This window comes from Hippoglossus stenolepis, chromosome 9, assembly GCF_022539355.2.
Source record: "Hippoglossus stenolepis isolate QCI-W04-F060 chromosome 9, HSTE1.2, whole genome shotgun sequence".
Taxonomy (NCBI): domain Eukaryota; kingdom Metazoa; phylum Chordata; class Actinopteri; order Pleuronectiformes; family Pleuronectidae; genus Hippoglossus; species Hippoglossus stenolepis.
This window is the reverse complement of record NC_061491.1, coordinates 5,394,565-5,409,036: the sequence shown is the minus strand read 5'-3', so window position 1 is coordinate 5,409,036 and position 14,472 is coordinate 5,394,565. Positions and strand designations below refer to the sequence as shown.

At 41.4% G+C, this 14,472-nt stretch overlaps 1 protein-coding gene across 2 annotated transcripts in view; it reads right to left on the bottom strand.

Annotated features, from left to right (window-relative positions):
• Nucleotides 1-589: 589 nt before the first annotated feature.
• The window catches only part of si:dkey-91m11.5 (PH_BCR_vertebrate and RhoGAP_Bcr domain-containing protein), a 33,786-nt gene continuing 19,903 nt past the window's right edge, over nt 590-14,472 (bottom strand). The window contains exons 6-23 of one of the 2 annotated variants that reach the window (XM_035166089.2): nt 14,322-14,382; nt 14,163-14,215; nt 13,930-14,070; nt 11,269-11,390; nt 10,819-10,984; nt 10,441-10,560; nt 10,208-10,283; nt 10,002-10,106; nt 9,837-9,911; nt 9,201-9,298; nt 8,829-8,960; nt 6,350-6,409; nt 4,663-4,772; nt 3,483-3,622; nt 3,210-3,344; nt 2,996-3,101; nt 2,214-2,373; nt 590-2,012 (exon numbers count right to left, since the gene is read on the bottom strand). In XM_035166089.2, the coding sequence (XP_035021980.1) occupies nt 1,923-2,012; nt 2,214-2,373; nt 2,996-3,101; nt 3,210-3,344; nt 3,483-3,622; nt 4,663-4,772; nt 6,350-6,409; nt 8,829-8,960; nt 9,201-9,298; nt 9,837-9,911; nt 10,002-10,106; nt 10,208-10,283; nt 10,441-10,560; nt 10,819-10,984; nt 11,269-11,390; nt 13,930-14,070; nt 14,163-14,215; nt 14,322-14,382 (1,950 nt within the window). In that variant the 3' untranslated portion in view covers nt 590-1,922. Of the gene's footprint in view, nt 2,013-2,213; nt 2,374-2,995; nt 3,102-3,209; nt 3,345-3,482; nt 3,623-4,662; nt 4,773-6,349; nt 6,410-7,077; nt 7,693-8,828; nt 8,961-9,200; nt 9,299-9,836; nt 9,912-10,001; nt 10,107-10,207; nt 10,284-10,440; nt 10,561-10,818; nt 10,985-11,268; nt 11,391-13,929; nt 14,071-14,162; nt 14,216-14,321; nt 14,383-14,472 lie in introns of those variants that run through there. The other variant, XM_035166090.2, reaches the window with a different exon arrangement.

The window sequence follows — 14,472 nt, the reverse complement described above, 5'->3', positions numbered from 1 at the left end:
ATTCTATCCTCAGCAATGAGAATTTTGTGAGAACGTCCTTAAATACTTAAAAGTTTGGTTATGTACAGGAGACAGCATTGCGACACGGTCATAAACCCCCCCGCCCCGTTCCACTAGCTTGCTGCCAAAAGCTCTATAATCGTAGAGGTTTGTTTGAAGACCAGAACGTCTGAATGCGTGTATGATGCACCTCAGATGGTGGTGTGGATTAAACTTAAACGACTTTCCTATCATTTATGAGCGTGCACAGTGTGTACTTTGTAATTTTGATAGTGAAAGAATCATTTGAAAGATGAGAATGATGCGGCTTTGTGTCATGTGTTTCTTTGAGGGGGTACAGGGCTGTTACATTTTAATTGATGTAGGGCCCCCCAGGACCCTTTTGCCTGAGGCCCCCAAAGTCCAAATGGAGCGCTCCTACCTGGCAGCAGGGTGCCACAGCAGAAACAACTAACTCATAATACTGAAGTCAGTTTAGTAGAGGGGATTTATAAAAGAGGACATTGCTGAGCCTGATGAGACAAATTAAAATAGAGTTAGGTCAACAATGAATGTTTATTAAATACTGAGAAAGAACACAATGCAGACATGATGTTATCAAGTTTTTATTTACATAAATCATACACACATGACACCCTGGTCATTGCTCATCCTATGGATCACTAAGACTTATTGCTTATTTTACATGAATCACAAGCACTGAAGGTTATAGTTTGTGCTATCAAGAGTATAACTTGTGATCATACAGCACATTTCCACAGAGGATTGAAAACAATACAACTGTATGTATGTGGATGATAAACCGGTTAAAAACTCAGGAGGATTTGGATATGAGTGAACCACTGTGCTTCACGGCTCCTACTACAGGGAACGATTGGTAGTTCAGTCTCCAGGTGCTCTCCCCTCTACAGTAGCGTGTCCCATAAAGGTAGTGGATAACAAACAATGAACACAGAAAGCGACACACATACAGTAACTGGAGCTGAATAAATCAAACTAGATTGAGGCTAAAAAATATTGTGCACACAAAGCAGATGAAATATGGACAAAAGACAAATGCAAAGTGAAAATTATACATAGCACAATATACATTCCATGGGTGTAAGCATTAAACCTCGCCTTTTCCTGGAATTATTAGCCTTTCACTTCTCTGTACCACCTCCAAGAAACCACTCATAACTAACATTAAAAAGAAATAACAGGCTCGGACGCCTGCAAACAGAATAAGGACACTATACAAATATCTATAGCATAGGGGAAAAAAACGTTCAAATGGTTTGGTCAACATGCCTGCATGTTGCTGTGGAATAACTAGTTTTCAGTCTCATACTATTAAAATCTGTACAAAATTAAAAGAGTGTAAACATCGGGGCAACTGAAATGTTCTATTTGTCCTCAGCAGGGAAACATTGGCACAGGTGAGCTTTTAACCAAGTGAAACATTTCTGGGAAAAAAATAAACATATATAGACATGACAAATATGTGTTCATTCATCCATCACACATCCACAGAAATATATCTGAAAGAATCCAACAACAGCAGAAATCCCCCTCTGTGAACATGGAGCTAACTGAGACATAACAGAACGCTGGGGAAGTATAAAGTAAAGCATCTAATGCTTTTTGGAATTTAAATTAAATTAAAAAAGAATGATATATTTATATATTGTCCATACATCATTTAGGGATGTTTTTTACTGAGGCAGCAGGTAAGTTTGTGAGTGAACATCTCCAGAAGACATGGCTTTAGTGGGAGTGGCTGTTTCCAGTCTAAAATGTGTCGCTGGCTCCCCCTGGTGGCTAAATGAAGCATCTTCTCAGTGAAGCAGCCAGCCCAGCTGCTCGGCAGCATCCACCTCAATAAGCAGCTGACTTTTTATCCTCTGAGCAGGATGTTCACAGACAAGTGCATGAAGGTGCTGTTACACTTCAGTAGAGAACAGAAGGCTTTGACGTTTGCTGTCTGGTGTTGGAATGCTCTCCAGCTGCAGGAAGTAGAGAAGGACTTGAACCTGCGGAGACAAATAAGAGGTGGTCAGACCCTCACAGGTAAGTCTTCTGTATTTATATAGCAGCTTTTCTACTCTTGACGACCACTAAAAGTGCTTTACAGTACAGTTTTTACAGCAATTCACTCATTCACATGCGCATTAATACAATTAATACAGTGCATCTATGTGCGGCACTTTCTTCTATTACACAACTAGTTTCACCTGAGACATGACCTCCAGAGACCAGCTGTCGTTCATGGAGATGGGCTGTGAGCTGAGTGAGATCTTGCTGTCTTTTTCGGAGGGCCGAAGCAAAGTGGGACCAAAAACTGTGGCCAGGTTGTGCAAAGACATCTTGTTGATGATTTCGTTTTCAGTCACCCTGTAACAGCAGAGTGGAAAATTACCCATAGATACTCACAACACTATGCAAGTCATTCACAGCTGATTATTTCATGGTCAGTAGTAGAAATGCCGTCCAATACACAGTGGATACCTCTGGCGAGGAGATTATGTTTTCCTCTGTGTCTGACTGTTGGTTGTTTGTTAGTTATCAGGATTACGCAAAAACTACTCAACCGGATTTTAGTTCAAAGGATGAATTTCTTTTCACTTTCTTTAACATTGTGAGATAGGACGTTTACCTGGATTTCTCTGAGAATAATACCTGGATCTTGATGAAAACAATGTGGCATGTTTAAGGGTCAGATGTTTATGAGTGTGAGCAATTTGGTGCAAATTCAAATAAAATGTGGATCTAGTGACTCATAGATATCAGTCCCCTAAACATGCCTGTATATTTTTCAAAGATCCATGACAAAGCTGCAAAATGCCCTATATATCTCAATGTTAAAGAAAATGAACAAAAAATCCTGGATCTTCCACAAAATTAAATGACTTCTACTTTGGGACATATCCAACCCCTCCCCCTCATAACAAACAAACAAATAAAAACAGGAGCTCCTTGGCGGAGGTGATAATGTATTTTAACTGGAGTTGTTTACCTTTTCAGGTGATCAAGCAGGAAGAGGAATGTGACCAGATTGGTCTCTGGGAGAGACAGCAGCAGGTTGAGCATGCAGCTCTCCTTGGCCACACTGTCAGACAGAGCTGCAAAGCAAAAGAACATAAGATTGTTCTGGTGTCCCAATTTGCAACTGTATTTATTTTCTCTTAAATCTTCTAAAATGATAGGAAAATAAAGAACCGGTAACCGACCGATGCCTCCGGCGAAGTTGGGGTACAGATCATCTGTGAATAGAGGCTCGGGCAGCTCTCGGAAATACAGCTTCAGTGTTCCAGCGATGGCGTTTACGTCCATCTCCCTCATCATGACAGACACGTCTCTGTTGTCTGTGCAGCAGATGAGACAGTCACTGAATACCATATAATACTTGAGACAAGTTGAGTAATAGGCTTTAAGTCAATAGTTCTGGGCTCTGTCTTTAGTGTTGTGTACATGTGGATCACCTCTTCATTCCCAACACTCACTTGAATCAAATGCAGCCTTTAGCGCCTGGATGTCGGTGGCGACGCCGGACACTCGGTAGATTCCCACCTCCTCCATCCCTCGTCGCTCAATCTCCTCCACACACTGTCTCACAATGAGGGGAACCTTAGAGCGCTCTCGCCTAATGAGGACACAGTCACAGCAACAGGATATAAAGGGGACAATTAGAAATACACATGATCCTTATAAGTGCTCTAAACACAAGACGCCAAGGTGACTATGACCATGAAACCATAAAATACAATAAGCGTAGCCAGTGCGATGTCAACACAGGACATTTTCCACACAACCAATTGTTTGCAGTCAGTGTTGTTGTGCAGTGATGTGGTGTCCGAATAAACAGTTAAATTAGTTCCCAACTGAACAATTCACATGAACGCCATCTCAAGTCTGAACAAGAAATTGGAAAGTCGGCGAAAATGTCGGTACTGGAGTTGTGGATGACATAATTTATAAACCAATAAAAATAATTTAAACTTTAAACAAACTTTAAATAGTAGCTTGAAATGTAAACTGCATGTCAATCTCTCAAACCAACACCCAACACCCCTGTTTAGATAATACAGACATTTTGAAAATAAACATGAACATTTAAAATTACCGGTATTTGTACAGTATGCCTGTTTTTGTTTTGCTGTTTGTGATGTTTAAATGCCCCAAACACACAACAAAACACATTTTGTTTACACTGTCAATGTTTTTTCCACAGTCCAACTTTAAATCACATGAACACACAAGAGTCAGAATGACAACTTCACAGCTCACGACATAAGGCCTTCCCAGGTGCACGTGAATGCACAGTTAGTATCTCTTTAGTTAGTAGCATTGTCAATGGGCCCTCTACACAAAAAAGATTTTGTAATTTTGCCAGTATAATGAGCAGAAATATTAATAGTTTCAGGCTCCTATTAATATACATGCTGGCTTACTTTCACACTGTTACACTGGGACACTCAAATAGAACAGAGCTATGCTAATGTTGTCTGTAACACTAGTTTCCCACTATAACAAGTTAAGATGTCATCTGTGGCTTTTAGACCAAAGTGAGTATTCAACGAGATAGAGCCGTATTTATATGCGGAGTCACTGAAAGCTTAAAATATTATGAGAAAAAGACATTGAGACGTATAAAATATCACCACACACATGTTAATAACTCACTTAGTAACTACGTTGATTTTCACTCCAAAGACACCCGATTGTTTCCGTGAAGGCATCCTCTTCAAACTGAACTCTCTGCTGGCGAACTTCATCGAAAGCTTCACCTCGATCTGAAACAAGTAAACACGTCATGTTCAATGACTTTCCAGGCCCAAGTCCCTCAAATTCAAGGTGTTGCAATGACTTTTTGAGCTCTCAGAGTGTTTATACTGAGAACCCACAGGCTGTACAGAAGCTCAGAGACAACAAGGTTTGAGTGTGTCGACACTTCTCAGTTGTTCTGTGTTACACTGAGGGCAGATTGTTAGACTGAGAGCTGAGAGACGGCAGGAGACACATGAAGAAAGCAGCACTCGGCCAAATGTTAAGTGAAAAACATCTATTTTAAAACGTTTAAGTCCTGAATTAATTGTTCAATTCAAATACTTGACAACCCTGGTTCACATTAACTCGCCTTCCAAATCTTAAAGCTAACCTATGTTTCCTTTGCAATTATATATTGTTGAATGTTAAAACATATTGTAAGAATAGCACAAGTACAAAGAAGTCGACAAACTTAATAAAGTCAGTTTCACAGCAACAGCTATGTAAAGTTTCCCAGCATTAGCAAAGGAGAAGTAGAAAAACATAAATAGAGTAATAGAACTGAAGAGGAAGTTATTTATTTATCATTGAGGAAGAGGAAGAATGTGTTATTTTCTGTTACTTCACGTTTTCTTTTACTGCTCGTCTCTCTGTGGAGTAATCAAAGAACCTTTTTACCCAATAAATCTTTTTATGACTGAGCTTCAGTTTCTGATTAACAATGTGTAATTGGGAAGAAAGTTAAGGGAAAAATCAATGAGGATATTTGTAGTGGTTGAGTCTCCATTTTTGTCACAGATGTTAAAAAGTATTAGACGTTATATTTAAAGTCTTAAGGCTACTTAACAATCACATCCAGATGTGTGGAGCCTTTACTTGATCGGCAGAACAGAAAGAAGGGAGATGTCACTGTTCCTCTTCCAGACAGACCAGGACAGACCAGGTCTACATCAGAAACCACTACATGTGGGCTGGTCAAACCTGGACTAAAGAAGTTGTGAGATTACTTTTGACTGTTCTGATCCTGGTCTTAATGAAGAAATTGAATATTCTCCTTTCTTATAACTTGATTTGTTTTTCTAATTTGATTTGTGAGGATAAGTGCTTATGTGTTCTTAATGTGGTGCATATCTATATATATTTTGTGTGGGATCATTCGTTGTGTTATTTTGTGCAGTGTACACGATGTCTAATTGTGACTACTTTGTCGTTTTGTGAGTCACCGGCTGAGTCTATTTTGATAATGAGGAACTAACTGATATCTCCCAGGCCTACATATGTCTTGTTCTTCCTTTATTTCTGGATAGTAACACTGATGAGGGCCAGTGTGTCGCAACACAAATGTGCTTTTTTAATCTTATCTTTGCCATGCATTTACCACACTAATAAAGGCTTTACATTTGTAGTTTTTTGTATATTTATCACCCCTGTGCCAAAGAGCAGATTGTGGAATTTTTTTAACACATATATTTCCAGATAGACACGCTTCTTTTTTGCCTTTCTAAATGAAATAATAATTTGAATGTGGCATTCCCCTTGATCTACCAACTACAACATTGTTGTTGGTCCCATCTCTTTTCCCTGGGTTGGTTTAAACACTTACCCCATTCATGGCGATCACTGTCCTCTGCCAGTCTTTATTCTGCAGTGTCTGAGGATCCAGCTGAAAATAAAATAAAAGTCACATTTTATTATATATTTTTCTAATTAATTAATTAATTGATTTAGATTTTCTGCAGAATCAAAAACCAGGACAGATTTTTACAATATCAGCTTTAAACTGACACGAGCACTGTGATTATTTAAACATGAACGAATTGTAATAACACAGTGCATTGCAGAGTTAAATTTACTTATATACAGGTAATTAAGCAGGTAAATGTGAGTATTACCTGCTCAAGTTACTTCACATAAACACAAACATATGGCAGGTAGCATTGACTCGTGCCGCTGATCTATTTTAGTCATCTGACTAATACCAAACTGCCAACCTTCACTTGTGTGATTACACGTGTCCCTGCTGCTAATCACTGTGCCTGTCCAACATGGCAGATGTTCGTCCACCCAAGAAACCACCAAATCTCATTCAGATAATCAGAAAATCTATTTTCTTACACAATACTTTATAAAAGATAAAAAAGAATCACAAGTGGCACAATGCTAGTGTCTGGATCTTGAAAGTGATAAATCCAAACAGAAATATAACACTGTCAAACTCAAATAGGGGTTTTAAAGATCAGAAGCAAATGGAAAGGTAAAAAGAAATGTGTCCTCAAATGCAGTCCCTCTACATGAACATCCAGGTGTCCACAGCTCACAGCCTGTCTTTACCTTTGGTCTGAGCAGACTGCTGCGGACTCTGTCCCACAGACGGGCCCCTGTAGTCGGGGGTTTCCTTGAAGCCGTGTCTCCCTCCTCTCCCTCCAGACTGTTGCTGGCCTGATCCACACTCTCCTCCTCATTAGGATTACTCTCACTCATCCTCTCTGGCATGAGTCTCTCTCAGCTCTTAAATGTTAACGACAACTACAAACTGAAGTAGCCAGTGCTGTTCCTCAGATATCACTATTTTCTAAACCATTGGCCTAACAGCAGCAGCCGTAGCAGCAGCAGGTCCTTCTCCGCTGAACAACGAGCCATTAATCCCTTTGCTTTGAAGAAGACTCCGGACGAACTCCACTGATGCTGAAACGTCACAAAACGTTCTGCCTCATCCTGTTGTCTCGGACATCGTTAAGACCCCGAATCTTCTCATTCCAGTGAGAGTCAGAGAAGGAACAAAGCCGTGGAGTCTGCCAACCACGCTGCCTCTGTGTTGTTCTACTTCACAGATGGATTTGGGAGATTAACTCCAGAGAATCCCCTCCTACCCTCATTACCAACGTGCTCGCGCCTGCCACTGGCTGGCAGCTTTGCCTCAGGCAGCCTGAACAGGATCCTCCGAGGGCCAATTACCGATCACAACTAGTATGTGTATGGTCTTAAACTATATAATAGCCATGTTTCTGGCACTTATGAACTGTTACCTTTCCCAAAGACTCTCAATCATATTAAAGACATATTTTCTTTTAGTTTGTTTGAATCTAGTGGCTATTATCTGTTAAAAGAATCAATGTTGAATAAACTAATAATCAATTTCCTATTTCATCTCATCGTAACTGAAACATCTCTTTGTACCAACATTAACTTCAATTTTCTTACATTTTCTAATATTACTATATATTTATTTATAGTTAGATACTCAATTCATAATTAGTTTGGGGTATTTTCTTGTTTTTGCTCTCAATTTCATTTATTGTCTTTTTATATAATATACTACAGATTCAAACTTTATTTTACACATTCAAAATTAGAATTCTTTTAAATTTTATACTTTTTAGATTTGTCATGCTGACCTATGAGCCCATTAATTCCATTTCAATCAATCGATCAGATTGTATTTGAATAGCCTATGTTCACAAATCACAATTTGCCTCATGGAGGTAAACAATATACAAGGTGTGACATCCTCTGTCCCTAACCACCAGCTACATTTACTCAACCCACAGTCTAATCTGCCCTCGGTCACAGCATCCTGTCAGGGGTCGAGCCATGCTCCCTTCTTTTATACAGAGAGGGGGCCCCACCGGGCAGGATTAGACCAAAAAAAGGTCTTGGTGGTCAGCAGAGCAGATAAGACGCCACTGACGAGGTCCTGGGATCAATAGGAGGCATCAATCACTCCACATGGGCCAGGATTGTTGTCGTGTCAGTGGAACCAAATAGATTTAAGGTCACATTAAATCTGTAAACATTGATTTCTAGTGTGGTTTTCTGCTTTGGCGAAATATGTAAGACAGTATGACGTGTAAGTCCAGTGATCCACATCGAAATTGCCAAATATATAATATATCATGCAGGAATGTTTAGAAATTTTGTAATAGAATTTTTAAAGCTCTCAAATACTGATATTGGTTTGGTTGTCAGAAATCTAGTGTTGTCTGATTCTAATGGTCAAAACAGGCCATCAGGAAGTGTCTTCAAACCACAATCATCTGGTCCTTTCACAACAACACAAAGAACTGGGGGTCCCTCGTCCGTACCTTTATCTGTCCTTTGACCATGATCTTGTCTGTGATCTCTGCTTCTTCTTTGCTCTGCTTGGTTTTGTTGCAGCACTTCTCGTAACAGAGCAGTCTCAGAGTCTGGGAGCCCTCCAGTTCGATCTCAAACTCCTTTGCACAGAAACAGAGCGAAGCCACGTTATTGTTGTTATTGTGGGTTTCAGCACAGTGTTACAACATGTATTTTATCCAGTCCTCAGTTTCCTGAGCATGCACAGCCTTTTTTCAAAGCTGATGAGCTTCATCACAATAAAATCATGTCTTATGCTCTTTATTGAAACAGAGCAGCGGATACTGAAGGTGGATATGGCCTCAGTCATTCGCCTCCTCCACTCTGGTTTGCACTCTCACCTCGTTCCAGTTGGGCTCTGTCGAGTCTCTGTGCACTCGTGTTTTGGCTTTGTTGACAAAGTAGCCAAAAGAATCCACCTCCAGGGAGCAGTACAGGTCTAATGGGCAGAAGAGAACGTCTTTTTAAAAGTTGAATCAAAATGAAACTTAAGGATCCACGTTAGTCACCGGGTTGAGTCATACCCAGACCAAAAAGTGTATTAAGGGCTCTATCACTGAAACCTTATGCTGGATTTGGAGTCTTACCAGATATTTCCCTCTCGTGTCATTACAAGTCTACTGGAGCTGTTGGAGTATATCAAGGAATATCAATGGGAGTAAAGCCTTTGTTGGTTGAAACATGCCACTGACAACTGCCTGGCCAGCCTTTGTGATAGAGGGTGTAAGCAGGCGGTGATTTGAGAGGCCAAAGACATATTTGAGGAGGCTTGTACACAGTGTTCCTGGCTAATCCCACTTGTTCCCCTGCAGCTGCCCTCCCAGCTGACAGCCGCAGGGGAGAGGGGGGAGAGGGAGTAGGGGGGAGAGGGAGGGAGGATAGCGGATGATGTGACACCACGTGTAACCTTTAGAATTACCGGTGATGTGATTTCTGGTAAAAAAAAAGAAGAAAAAAAAAGGGGACAAGCCACTTACTTAAGCTCTGTTTGAGGCCTGATGCAGAGTGGACGATGACATTCAAGAAGCCGTATAAACCAGAAGACTCATCGTCTGTGAAGAGGAGAATTCAGGCTGAGATGACATACAAAACTGCAGGGTGTGTTACATTCTAAAACATGCAGTGGGTTAGGTGAATCATACCTTCTTTATTCACGGTCATTGGAATGGTGTGAACAGTCTGGAGCTTCACACACGAGTTAGTGAGCATCTGCAGCTCCAGAGACGTCAGGGAGAAGCTTTTAAAACCTGCAGGACAACGTCAACATTAACTGACAGCAACAACAACAATGTCATAACAACTAATGTAATAACAATCCTGCCATAATAACATTAGAAATAAAGCTCACATTTCTTCTGCTGCTCACGAACAATCTCCCTCCATTCGGCACGCTCGTAATCAGATGAGATCAGAAATGTGAAACCCTGGAAGAAATGATTGAATAGTTTGTTGTGTTCTCGTGCTGTATTTTCGTGCCATCAACAGCGGAGGGCAGCAGAGGGCAAAATGAAAACTTGGTCACTGATAATACAAGATATCTCAAACTGTACTCATCATGACAATCACGTTTTTGTCACCCACCTTTCCATTCCTGTTGGCCACTCTGAACGCCATGTTGGGAGACATGAGAAGCAGCAGAGACTCTTGCTCTGATAACTTCTTCCTGAAACGCTCGATGGCTTTGGGCCCCTTGGTGGTTCTCTACAGACAAACAGGGACATGGTTCTTTGAATACAGGGCCTGCTGTCTGCTCACTTTGTCCTATTCGCATGCTAATCTTGAGGTTGCTCGTTTTATTTGAGTTTGTCTTCAAACTTGGTCATTGTTGTGGTGTTCCTGCACAGCAGTTCCTGTACATCACCTATTAACTAATGAATCAAACAGCTTGTTAAATGCCGTCTTGTTTCTCCTAGTATTTTGGAGTTTCTATAGGTGTGTTCACTCTCTATGTATCCTCACCTTTTCTCTTTGGATCTCATTCTTGATCTGGGAGATTCTAATCTTCATCGCGTCAATTTCCTCGTCCTGGACCAAAGGGATGGGGGTGGACTCACAGTCCTCGAGGGTCTGGAAGGTCAGGTCATTCAGTGGGATGTACCACTTACAGTCATACTGTTGACCTTTCCTGTTGGAGGACAAGATGTTATTCTAAAGATTATATGTTGGGGTATTTTAACAAGCCAATTTTGTATAATATCTTCCTGCTTTTTTTGTTAATCAGTATGAAACCAACAGCACAAACCTACTAAGTCAGATAAAAAAACCTGCAGACTGTTCTATTAACAAGTGTAATGTCTGTTTGGGTGACGTGAGGCTCATTCTCCAGTGAGCCTGGGCTCTAAACCGGTAGTTCCTCAGGGTCACAAGCCTCCGTCTCTAACTTCCGGCTGGACGCTGACCCAGACTCACCCTGCGGCCTGTTTCTTCAGCTTGGTGCAGAGCAGCAGGTCGGTGAAGAGGAAGACGTGACGGAGTTTCCTGGAACCTTCCACCAGCTCCACCATGAAGCGATCCCTCAGCAGCTGACGGTTCTGCCCACAGGAAAGAGAAAAAAAATCGTGTTGTGAGCGAGAGGTGTTTTAAAACACTTTATTACTGCACCAGACGCAATCAGATGCAATACTAGGAGCTGCTGGGATTACAGCATGTAATTAAAGATTTTACTCTGGTGCTAAGTTTAAAATGGTTTATGATAGGGTTCACAAACAATGATTTTGTGCTGATGTTTGCACATTACTGTACAGTCTGTATTGATGCTATTGGTGTCAGATGAACGTTGTCCTAACTCATAGAAGAAACAAACAATAAACAAAACAATAAATCATTCATGCTGCCATCAAAACCAGACAGGAAGTGAACACTGTGTTTTCTTAACCAGCAGCAGAGTTTCCCTCTGATGTAATGCTGCAGCTCTCTGCCGATTTCAGCCTGGGATGCTGGCAACCTGTCCAACCTGAGATTCGAGCTGGATGCGATGACTCAAGCTCTTCCTGTTGCAGCATGCATCTTAATTCCCCCTCTGTCTTTTTGACCTCAGGACTCAGGCTGTTTACAGGGACACTGCCCATGTGAGACTCTGCCATCCCACACCAACCACAGTCTGACAAAAACAAGGAAATCACTGCAGCACGGTTTTCCTCTGCTGTTTTCTGCACACTGTGGTTCAGCTCTGGTCGGATGCAGGCGTATTGGTGAGGCACTCAAACATGTTCAGTACTGTCCTGGTTTGAAAAAGAGGTGGCAGGGTTATATCCGCTTATTCTTTTGTGTTGCAGACGAGACCACAAATAGTCAATTATCCAATGGAAAAATAAGAGCTGCCGCCGCACAGTGCTCACGCCCCCCTCCTGACACTGGAATCAGCTCGTGTTTTTTATGCTCTATGGGATATTGAGCGCTGAGGCATGCACAAGAGATGAAGCTAAACAAACTGGTGGCTTTAAATGGACGTGGTAATTACAGGCAGCTCTGGTGCAAAGATCAACAATGGGTGCAAGTTTACTCATGAGCTGATCGCACACAACAACAAACCCCTACTTTAAACTGATTGTCACTGGCTGCCTTGTTATCTGTCAATCTTCCTGCAGGATTTCAGACTTCCTAAACAATATACAAAAGAATGTTCCCAAGAACTTTCTTTGATTTAATATCCCACCCTGGCGGGTCGGGCCAGTTCCCAGAAAAAACAGAGGAAGTCCTTAGCCGGGTCATCTGAATCAGAGCCTTGAGATGCGTGCCACTGGGGGGGATGGAGGGGACAGGAAGTATGGTTTAGTTGGTACACACCCAATGTGTAAGGCTGGTTGGGCAGAAGTTCAAACAGCATCCCACAGGTCATTTTTGGGAAGCAGAGTTGACACTGCGGCAAGGAAGGATGGGAGTGTGCGCAGAGGTGATCGATGGGTTTTCCTGGTTTGCGACACTGAGACCCTCGACACCAGTGTGTACAGAGCTTTGTCACGAGCTTCCCCTACGCTCCACTTCCTTCACGTCTGAAGCAGACAGGCTCAGATGAGTCAGCAGCACACTGACACACACACACACACACACTGTTTTAGTGCAGCTTCCAGACACCCTGTTCTCCGAGGTCTTTACTGTCAATAGCAAAGACATGACGGAGATTACAGGAGCAGACATTCTAAATTAAGCAATGCTGCATCTGAATGAGGGAAGTGTTCTAAAATACTGAACACTAGTAGTTTAATTTTTGTGACAAATGTAAAACCCAAGCCCATATAACCAACATTTCTATACTAATGTGATATTAAACTTTCACTTTACAATACTACAGCATTACTCTGTGGATACCAAGTATCTCAACAAATATTAGCTGGATTGAAAACTGCTACAGACATTCATGTTCAAATTGCTATTTGTCCATTGCAATAAATACCTGAAAGCTTTGTGTCTTCAGTAATTTCACAAGAGACATTTTTGCCTTTTAAAATTTGAGCATAACATAAAAAAACATTCTCAGGTCTCCTATACTTTGTCTGTTTTCCAAGACAATGATGCATATGGAGGACCACCAATAGGTGGAAGTTGAGTTAAATGTCTGATGTACATTCAATGTGATGGAATTGGTGAATAACCAGCAAATCCAGTCTCAGCTGACCGAATGGACCGAATGTTAGTTTTCCAAAACCAAATATGATTTGGATTTGTTTTACAGCTTTTGCAAGCGAACATAAAGTGTATTTTTCAACTTGAAGTGTCAAAAGCCATTTTCAGACATGAACTCTTGAGATATTTGTATTCTTCTTGTTCATTTTAATGGTAATTTTAGTTACATGTCTGTTGTGTGTTCGAAACATGATCAACGCACCCGCTCGCTCATGGTAAATTCTTGGAAACATTTTCCTGCTGTATTCTCACATGGGCTCACTCAATCAAACATTCTCCGGACATTAGACTTGGGGGCTGGCAGGAAAAACTCTGGAAAATGTCCAGAGAAACTGGTTTGGATGTTTGTGTTCTCACATACATCCCCTTCAGATAATGTCTGAAAGCAGCTAAATTCATTACTATAGCTCTTGGGTGATGAGGTAACCTGCCGCTTGCCACACTGACCTCTCCCTTCTTAACAGTCATGGACTGCCTTCGCGGTGTGATCTCTTCATTAATACTGGACAGGAAATTCTGGGAGATGCGCAGGGCGTCCTGTAACAGTGGATAGTCCGGGTGGCTGGAGGGTGTGTGCTTCAGGAGGTCCTAGAATAGAACAAGTGATGACAAATTCAATCCCTAAAACTTTGATACGGAGGAGATGTTGCTCCAGATTGTTTTAAGGCAGAATGACTTACATGCAGAACAAGTGTGCTGCGCATCACCCTGTCCACAGGTTTGTAGAGAAGAGCTGTGGGGGAGGAGAAGTCAGATCAACAGGCAAAGTCACAGCTCAGCTACTTATAGCATATATTGATTAATGTGGAGGCCGGCCATTCATTTCACTCAGTACTTACTTTCCAGTGAATTTTTAGCTGGCTGGTCTTTGCAGTCCTTTGTGCTTTTGACCTTGAGATTCTGGCAGAGATAACAACAGAGGGAATGGTGAGGAAAGAAATACCCTCATTAAATCAGAGCAACTGCCCCACAGTGCAACGATTATTAAAA